The sequence below is a fragment of the Drosophila melanogaster genome, chromosome 2R (genome assembly GCF_000001215.4).
Source record: "Drosophila melanogaster chromosome 2R".
Lineage (NCBI taxonomy): Eukaryota > Metazoa > Arthropoda > Insecta > Diptera > Drosophilidae > Drosophila > Drosophila melanogaster.
The window spans coordinates 19768789-19779298 of NT_033778.4; the positions used below are offsets into that span (position 1 = coordinate 19768789).

The following is a 10510-nucleotide window of genomic DNA, read 5'->3' on the forward strand; positions in this document are numbered from 1 at the left end:
TCAGCCATTTAGCCACTTTGTGTAATCCCAGGGAGCACAACAACCGCAACAAAATGCGTGTTTATTTGGGTGTGGGTCCCGGTTTGTTTTTATTTTTGTTTCCTTACTTTTTTGTCTATACTCTTAATAATATTAAAAAATACACCCAGGGGGACAACGATTCGGTTTGTTTGGTTAGTTTCGCTGATGGTTGTGGTAGCGGTGGTCAGTTGATGTATCTGACCAGTTTGTCTGGGGTAGACGCATAAATTTCCTTTGTCTAAACCCCCAAGACAATTAGAGGCACGGCAGGGAAATAATGCCAAGGGCGGGCGGGTAGGTTGGTAAGAAGTGCAAAAATCGTTTTATATCCATTGAGAAAGACAATATAACAAAACACATACAACGCCAGTGACATGCGACGTTTCTCAAGTGATAAATGATGTCGCCCGTTACTTGCATTGCCTTTTTGAGTAACAGGCGTCTCTTCAGTTTGAGCCACGTTTATTTGCACTCTAAAATGGTTTTAGCATTTCAGCTTCTACATACATATGTGCTTTCTACCGTTTCCTCGGTTTTTGTGAGTATATGTGCTGGGCAAAATGAATTGCATGGCTTGTTTACTGTCATGTTAGCCAAACGAGTTGACAGGCGCAACGGCATTTGATTAGCCCTGAAGAAAAGGCTTTCCCTCTAATACAAGTGGGAGCTACGCAGCAAATTGAAGTAGCTGTAGGCTCCACGGCCAATCTGGAAAGGAAAGGCTTGAATTCGATAAATCCAATATCGAGTTAGCAGTTAGCAGCCTTACGTCTATGAAGGTCCTCAGATTCAAATCGACCAGCAGGGCGCGCATCTTCATCGGCCTTTGGGCATGCATCATCATAAAAACCAGCATTTTCTGCAAAGGCATTTCGAAGTTGTACCATCCGCAAGAAAAGTAAGCAAGGCTCAGTTCATCGTGCTGAAAAAAGGACATTTTGGGAGGCTACTAAAAGGAAGTAAACAAAAATCATGCGGAGATATTGTCTGATTGCTATGGACTTTTTTCTCCGAATTGATAGAGCTTCATCCGACATATGAATGAAAAAAATGAGAGAATAAATTAACTTTTTTAGGCGGATCTTTTGAAAATTTGTCAAAAATATATCATGCTATTCTTGTTATTATACTCACACATTCAACAATCAACGTGGCATGCCAATGATAAATCCACAATATACCAGCCATCACAAAAAGGTAAATGAACATGAAGAAGTAATCCATTTTGCTTGGAACCTAATGGGCCACATTAAATATTAGTTTGAAAACTATAAAACTATAAATATTGAAACTTACGCCAACTGTCAAGGCAAAAAAGAGAAAGCAAATGAGAACCGAGAAGATAATGAAATCTGCCATCACAGGCACGCAAATCAGATACTGTAGTTCCTGGACAAATTTTCGAATCCTCAGCTGTTCCTTTACAAATTCCTTGAAGAGTTGCATTTGCCAGAAGGTTAACTCACTGGCAGTTAGGCGACCAATTACCAATTTGGAATTAAGTCGGGTAATCTGCTCAAACGAGAATATTTATATATTTTATTTTTGAGTATACAAATTTAGAAATGATTATTACATCCATCTCCTCCACTCGCTTGTTGAGTATTTGCAGCTTGAGATTTACGTACTTCATGAGGCAAGTGATAAAGGTGTGCCACAATGGGATAGCCGTGATTCCCAGGCCCAGAGCATACCAAGGTCCCAAGTATCCAACAACGAAGTTATCGCAAAGTTCTCCGAAGGGAAACAGCTGAAATAGCAGAATGGGATGCTCCTCACCACGTCGCACAGCTGGCACATTGAAAACCGATTTCGGCAGAAACAGACTCCTGTAGATGCAGTCTGAATAGGCCATTAGGCCAGCAATAACCGATGGTATCCAGATCAACAGGGTAATGGTTCGTGTATAAGCCTGAGTGGCGACCAAAAGTTCCATCTCCCGATTATCTGCTTCGTGCATCAAGTTCTGGATATCCGAGTGGGCAACTCGCAAAAGGGATATTACTTCTAAAACAATGTGTAAGTATAAAAGAACATATCCTAGGCTTAATATTACCGCCTTATTATGTGATTTCCTTGTTGTTTTTATCAATAAACAAATTAAATTTATAATTTAAACTTACTATCTCTTTGTACGTAAGCATTAAACATGGCAATCGATACCGCGAAATACTGGACTGCGGTGGCGTAACTTGTGGCCCCATCATTGAGGTTTTCGTAACCACGAAACACTCTCGCCAGCATTAAAGCACAGCTAAGCCAAATCGATGCCGTCAAAATGGTGCACCGTATAAGACTTAACAAAGGCCTATTCTGATCCTTGGAGGCCACATATCCGTACCATTGGAAGTATCGCAGGTGGGTTCCAAAAATTGGATCCTCGAAAGTTGTCGGCGAAAGCAACAGATCCTTAACTTTAAACATGTTAAACTGTTTAGCGTTAACCATATTCAAGGGTCTTTTATAGGATTTCACAGCCACTTTTTTTGAGGTGCTAAGTGGTTTGATTAGCAAGGGGCCCCGTTAAGTGCCAATAATTGTCCAATAATTGTCTCTGTTTACCTGTTTACCGACAGGTGCTGCAGTTCTGCATAGACGATTTGGTAATGTGCTAGGTGTAAGCCCTCCAGCCAGATGGCCTTCAATTATTTGTGGCGAAGTTTAAATTCGATTTGCATGTTACACTGTGCGACGCCCAAAACTTTGTCCACATTCAGGGGCAGCAATGTCAAATGTGTTTAGGCAGCGTTGCATGCGAGTGAGTGAAATTTGCTAGTGAAATTAAACTTTTTCCCAACTTGTTCTGGCTACTTTTCGAGAGTGTCCCTTTTCCAGCGGCCGGGGCCAGAGTGTAATCAGGTAATGGAAAACGAATAAATAAGATGTGAGTAGTAGTGCTTCAGGCTTTAATAAAATTAATTTTTGATCTCTGCTCGTTGGGTCGAATTGCAGGTGCACAAACCAAATGGGGGCCAGAGTCAATCAAGTGGTCAGATTGCGTAGCCAACTATCGACCATCGAACCAACTAACCTCACATGGGACCAAAGGTCCTTTCGGCAAATGGCATTCAAGGAAGATGGAATGCGAGGACCGAGAAAACTGAGAATCCGAGAGCCCGAGGCGGGAACTCAGAGTCGGCAAACGAGAATCTCGAATCGTTTTTGCATGTGACAATCATATGCAGGAGCTGAGTAATTCGCCAATATATACATGGGGCATCAACGGATATTGTATCTGTGGAGCGAAGCATGTGCGGCACGAGTGTGTCGTCTATTTCACAATTTGCATTTAATATCCTTGTGTGAATAATTTACAAATGCAATAAACGTAAATGCGTTGGAGGAAACGCACTCAGACATGGCTGGGTGCGAACCGATCCCAGTCCATCTCCGGAATTCGAGCCCGAATCCAGCATGGAAATGCTCCACAAGCTCTGAGCTTCGGGAAAATGGGATGTGTGCTATTGTGGGGGAAAACTCAATGCACGCATATTTGTATGTTGCATGCTTGCAACTGTCTCTCTGATGTTTGTGTTTGCAAATGTGTAAATGCATTCGCAGCTCGGTCGTATTTGTCTGTCTGCTGGCGTGAAATTTGCTGTAAGCAATAAGCCTGTGAGGATATTGAAAGTCACTCGTTTCTGGTATTTACTTATGCGTTTGTTTCATGCTCTGCTGCAAAATGGAATGGGAAATCGGAAGGATTCGGTGGAGTATCTATCTGTATTGGCCTGACTTGACTCGGTTTGGCTTGGCGCTTTTCACGCCACATTTGCCGGGGCAGAGTAATCGGATATTAGCCCGCCTTGCTTATTGTTATGGCATATTTATTGGTAGTCGGAATTGCACACGATGCTGCGTTCAGTTTTGTGGTTAACTTGCAGCTTTAACAGCCCCATAACTAAGGGCTTTTCCCATCGAGAGCTCGTGTGGTCTGACTCCATTCCTTTTGACATCTTTGCGTGTTCTGTGGCTGCGATATCGGAATGGAAATTTCATATATACAACGATTGCGGTTCATTTGCAAGGATACAAGTTTAGCAATTGTCATTTAAGCTTGCCACTCAACTAGAGTATCGTAAAATTATTATTTTCCCAACATACCATCTAAAGCATCTCTAAAATAACATCTCGTTATGGCATTATAATCCATCAACTAAGTCAACTTCGATGAAATCTTTTGCGGAGAATTTTGAAACTATGCAACTTTGTTGGCCATGAATTATAGCCACATTTAACCTTAAATAAAGTCTTTTAAAAGTCCATAGACTTTAAGAGTGGGAGGACTTTACTTGGGCTTTTGGCGCCAACCAGCCACTAAATTGTTTACACGCAATTTCATCAAAACAATAAATCATGCAGTTGAATCGGCACAACAAAGGCGGCGACAACGACGACGTCCGCTTTCCCGCTTTTCCGCTTTCCCTTCACAGACGAACGACGTGACGTCAAGTTGACATTTGGTGAAAATCAAATCAAAAGCATTTTTCCGCACAGCGGAAGTGGCGCAAGTAGCAAGTCAAACTTGGCAAACACACATTTATAACGCAAGGATATAGTAATGGGACCCACAAACACAGAAATCCCCAAGTACATAAATATATCCCCACAACATACACACACACATATATATATGTTACATATATATATGGGGTATATATTTGCTCTGACTGCTTGACGGCCAGGTCATCAATCGTGTGGTTGAAAGAAGGAGCAGCCGGGCAGGCAGCTTCAGTTGCGCCATTTTATTTAATTTATAAGTATAACATTTAATATTAATTATACGCCACGTAAGCTCATTGCGCACGGCGCTGAAAAGCCATGTCCTTAAATGTGTGCGAATGGGTGTGTGTGTGCTGTGTGTGTGTTTGCGGCAAAGGGGCCACAGGTTTTTATTTCGCTCATTAACTATGCACGTTTGTTGGCACTGCAATGGCCACAATGGTCAACATCGGTGGGCGACCAGGACGGGAAAACCAGGAGCACGGACAGGACCAGGAGCACGAAAAGGGGATAGGATTCTGAAACAGGAACAGCAGAAATTCCCATTTAACCCTTCCTTTTCACTTTTTCTTTGGTAATGCGCAGGGAAAAGAAAAACAACCGTGAGATTCCAGTATATTTGAGCGATAAGTTGAAAGCGGTACACCCTTTGTTGGAGCTCCCATTGTTATAGGAAATATTTGATGAGATCTCTGGCGAAATACCTTTAAAAATGTACATACCCGAAAAACATTAAATAAAACTATATACAACGGTTGAGATAGAAAGAAATTGAAAATACCTTAAAAGTTGTTCAAAAGTATATAATGTAAATACTTTGAAACACTTCCGTAAGCTATTTTGAAACCCTAGATATTTCTTCGCGTTCAAATATTTTTTATAAATATTTTTATAGATGAACTTTGAAATAAATTTCAATTTTGAGAATATTAAATAAAATGCTGAGAAAGGTGAATGCAACTATCGAATATATAGGGCATTTCCAGAAGTGAAACAGCCAACACGAAGCGTCCAAGTAAAAGTCCATAATGTTTAAATTGTGGCTCTCTACAAAAGCGAGAAATCAGCACAGCGAGTTTTTATTTGCATTAAGAAATTATAATTATGGCAGCTGGTACGCCCCACCTCCTCTTCGACACCTTTGCGAAACCACCCCCCCCCCTTCGGAGAACGGTGTGTTTCGACCGCTTTTGGGGTTACTTTTGCCCTTTGCCGTAGTTTGTCGGCTTGTGTCTGACGGTTATACTGGTGCTCTGCTCTGGCTCCCTGGCTGCGTGGGGTGCGCACTTTTTTAATTGAAAAGTGCAAAATAATGTTAAAGAAAAGTAAAAAGTAGTCGTGGCACAAAGTATACGCCAAGTATCCCGACCCCGTTCCATTATTCGCCCGCCCCCGCCATTTGGAATCCCGAGAGGCACGCCAACGCTTGTTTGTACTTGTGTAGGTAGCGAGTATTGTGAGCAGATGAATGCAGTTTGCTGCTTCAGTTTTTATCCTTTTGGTTTTATTTCACCGTGCCCAAGGGTTCGGAATGCGAGGGCTGGGTTGCGTGTCCCGCTTGAAGGAGCCTTCCGAGGCATAAATTGTGGCCAGAAATGAGCGTGAGGATGGCTTGTTTCTTCTTGGTAGCCTGCACTGCTTGGGGTTTTTTTTTCATTCGAAAGGCGGGTCTCGGTGACTCTGTGCATACTAGTTAAGGGTGGATTAATCGTTGGGGTAAACTGGTCAGTTGCGAAATCTTACAACTTTCATAAGCCAGTTTACCGGTGGTTAAGGGCGAAATCGTGAGAAATCGGTTTAAATCCAAGTTTATTAACATAGAAACCTATGTTGTACATATGTATATTATTAGTATTATTAACGATTTGGTGAAAACAAAAACAAAGAGGTGTTAAGCTTTATTTTGCAACTTTTAATAAAAACAAACAAATTCGTATTCTTCTTATACCTCTTACTCTAGAGATATAAGCCAATCTTATTGAGCAATTGAATAAATTAGATTACCCTTGGCCATAATCCGAATCATTGGCTATCGATACCATTTGGTGTGCAATCTGAAGATATTTCCTTTGGATAATCAGCTTACATAATAAGTTGCCTTTCCACACTCTGTCAGTTATCTAATTTGCAGTGCCGGCGAATCAACACTTTGTAAAGCTGCCATAACAAGCGTTAAGTGGATGAAAGCCAGCTTCCCATTTATCGGTAATTGCGTCGTTCGCTGCGATTGTCGGGGCGTTCCATCGTTCGCTCTTAGCTCGAAATGCATACAATTTGCGCTACTTATGCTAAAATCGCAGCTGCATTCCATGGCCATGGCCAGCAGTCATGAAGCACCTGGCTGGCTGGCTGGCTGGATTTCGCCATCGTCTTCAATCGACAAAGGCGGCAAAGACCCAATGAAGCATGTAATTCGCCCAGAACTAGCGCTACAAGTAATTTCAAATTGATGGCGCGAAAATTACGACAAGCGCTGTGAGCCAAAGTTAGCAAGAAGCCCAGGCAGCGAGAACAACCGTTAGTAGGCTATAGCAGCTATATAGCTCCGGATCCCGGATCCCAGATCCCCCAACCAAGATCCACTCATCTGTGAAATGCAACTCGAAGGCAAAATTGCAGCATGCTGCATTTTATTTTGGTGCCCCGCAAACTTAATTGTGTGAGCCGAGCCATCGACGACGGATGAAATTGGTTATGCCCCATGAGCCTGTGTGTGTGTATGTGTGTGGCGCCTTTTAGACGGTTTAGTGCGCAAATTGGCCTACAAACTTGTCACCATTTATCTCACTCAGTGTCAGCGGCATCTTGGGACATTGGAGAGATCCTCCACACCATATACCATATCCCATACGCAAACTTATTCTTATTTCATCGCGCGTGTCTTTGGGCCGTGCAAAACTTTGCCAGTCTGCCATAAAATGCGTGTCGAGAACACAAAATGACACTTAAGCGGTACGAGTCCTGGAGCCCCTGACAATATTGAATATGCAGAGGCAAAAACATCCACACACTCAATCAGGTATCATTTAGGAAGAACCATCAATCTTGGCATCATTCTCCGACTCCGAATCCGACTTTATCTCGAGCGTAGTGCAGACGTACGCATAGATATTCGCTGGCGGCACTGGCAAATGTATTTGGCAATGTTTGCCATTGTTTGCCCAACAATAACAATCGATGTCACCAGCAGAAGCAGTCGAAAAACAGCCCAAAAGAGCTCCAAAAACTAAGTTGAATGCGGCACCACTTGTGAAAATCCCTCTTTTGTATTGCATACTTTTGGGCGCCGGTGGAAATCGCTATGGAAACAGCATCATCGCTCATGATAGAAATCATGATCATACCAGCTGAGGCATTAAGAACCAACATCTCTTATGCTGATATTGCTCGACGCAACACGACTCAATCTAGGGCTCGTGCTACTGTGCAGGCTGAAGTTATACCAACGTCGGACAATAGCCTTAACAATAAATTTATGACGTTAGACAACTCCATTCGGGCCATCAATACGAGAATGGACGAACTATTTAAGCTTATACACGAAACTGTAGAGGCTAATAAAGCTTTCAGAGAACTGGTTCAGGTTCTAATTACACGTATTCCTAAATGACTCAACCAACCTTAAAAATCGGATTGTGGAACGCTCGCGGATTAACAAGGGGCTCTGAGGAGCTTCGGATATTCCTCAGCGATCACGATATAGACGTAATGCTTACCACGGAAACACACATGCGAGTTGGTCAGCGCATCTATCTCCCAGGGTATCTTATGTATCACGCCCACCACCCCAGTGGTAACAGTAGAGGTGGCTCTGCAGTCATCATAAAATCTAGACTTTGTCACAGCCCTCTGACACCTATCTCTACTAATGACAGGCAGATAGCGAGAGTGCACCTGCAAACATCGGTTGGGACCGTCACTGTAGCTGCTGTTTATCTACCTCCAGCAGAAAGATGGATAGTAGATGACTTCAAATCCATGTTTGCTGCGTTAGGCAACAAATTTATTGCTGGTGGTGATTACAATGCCAAACATGCATGGTGGGGGAACCCAAGATCCTGTCCTAGAGGTAAAATGTTGCAAGAAGTCATTGCACATGGGCAATACCAAGTTCTGGCTACGGGCGAACCCACTTTCTACTCTTACAACCCTTTGTTAACACCATCAGCCCTTGATTTTTTTATAACCTGTGGGTACGGCATGGGCAGGCTAGATGTACAAACTCTCCAGGAACTCTCGTCGGACCATCTTCCTATTCTGGCTGTATTGCACGCTACGCCGTTAAAGAAACCACAACGCGTACGACTACTTGCCCATAATGCTGACATAAACATATTCAAAACCCATCTTGAACAGCTGAGTGAGGTAAATATGCAAATTCTGGAGGCGGTGGACATTGATAATGCCACAAGCCTTTTCATGAGCAAACTAAGTGAGGCTGCTCAGCTTGCTGCACCGAGAAATCGGCATGAAGTAGAGGCCTCCAGACCACTTCAACTTCCTCCCAGTATATTGGCACTGCTCAGGCTAAAACGAAGAGTTCGAAAAGAATATGCTAGAACAGGTGATCCCCGCATGCAACAGATCCACAGTAGACTGGCCAACTGCCTGCATAAGGCCCTTGCTCGAAGAAAGCAGGCCCAAATAGATACCTTCTTGGATAACTTGGGTGCTGACGCGAGCACAAATTACTCACTGTGGCGTATCACGAAACGGTTCAAAGCTCAGCCCACCCCAAAATCAGCAATCAAAAATCCGTCTGGTGGCTGGTGTCGCACTAGCTTGGAAAAAACTGAAGTGTTCGCTAACAACCTTGAGCAACGTTTTACACCCTATAACTATGCACCGGAAAGTCTCTGTCGTCAGGTTGAAGAATACTTGGAATCGCCCTTTCAAATGAGCCTGCCTCCGAGTGCTGTCACACTGGAAGAAGTGAAGAATTTAATAGCCAAGCTGCCACTTAAGAAAGCTCCTGGAGAAGATCTTCTTGATAATAGAACCATTAGACTTCTCCCAGATCAAGCATTGCAGTTCCTTGCCTTAATATTCAACAGCGTTCTTGATGTTGGCTACTTTCCGAAAGCTTGGAAATCGGCGAGCATAATTATGATCCATAAGACTGGAAAAACACCGACAGACGTTGACTCGTACAGGCCCATCAGCTTACTCCCATCTCTGGGTAAAATTATGGAGAGGCTGATCCTAAACAGGCTGCTCACATGCAAGGATGTTACCAAAGCGATTCCCAAATTTCAGTTTGGCTTCCGGTTGCAGCACGGTACTCCTGAGCAACTACATAGAGTAGTGAACTTTGCTCTGGAAGCTATGGAAAACAAGGAGTATGCAGTAGGTGCCTTTCTTGATATTCAACAGGCATTTGACAGAGTCTGGCACCCTGGGCTCCTGTACAAAGCGAAGAGGCTGTTCCCGCCGCAGCTATATTTGGTTGTTAAAAGTTTCCTGGAAGAACGCACATTCCACGTCTCTGTTGATGGGTACAAATCATCAATCAAGCCAATTGCAGCTGGAGTTCCTCAAGGAAGCGTTCTTGGCCCAACCCTATACTCAGTTTTTGCTTCGGACATGCCTACTCACACACCAGTCACAGAGGTAGACGAAGAAGATGTGCTCATAGCCACCTACGCTGACGATACTGCTGTGCTCACGAAAAGTAAAAGTATCCTGGCTGCCACTTCTGGTCTACAGGAATACCTGGATGCATTCCAGCAATGGGCTGAGAACTGGAATGTGCGCATCAACGCTGAGAAGTGTGCCAATGTGACGTTCGCCAACCGAACAGGTAGCTGTCCGGGTGTCAGTCTGAATGGGAGACTGATCAGACACCATCAGGCTTATAAATACCTTGGTATTACCCTCGATAGGAAGCTCACCTTCAGCAGGCACATCACAAATATTCAGCAAGCGTTCAGGACCAAGGTTGCTCGGATGTCTTGGCTCATTGCACCACGCAACAAACTGTCGCTTG

At 43.5% G+C, this 10510-nt stretch overlaps 1 protein-coding gene across 1 annotated transcript, besides 1 other annotated feature; it reads right to left on the reverse strand.

Annotated features, from left to right (window-relative positions):
- Positions 1–672: 672 nt before the first annotated feature.
- Or56a (Odorant receptor 56a) lies at positions 673–2445 on the reverse strand (the record flags this gene model as incomplete). The annotated part of the gene is made up of 6 exons (NM_079072.2): positions 673–729; positions 791–943; positions 1156–1257; positions 1318–1533; positions 1598–2028; positions 2145–2445. 6 exons carry the CDS (start codon positions 2443–2445, stop codon positions 673–675), a joined length of 1260 nt encoding a protein of 419 aa, NP_523796.2.
- Positions 2446–7863: 5418 nt separating this feature from the next.
- Positions 7864–10510: part of a mobile genetic element that runs on past the window's edge.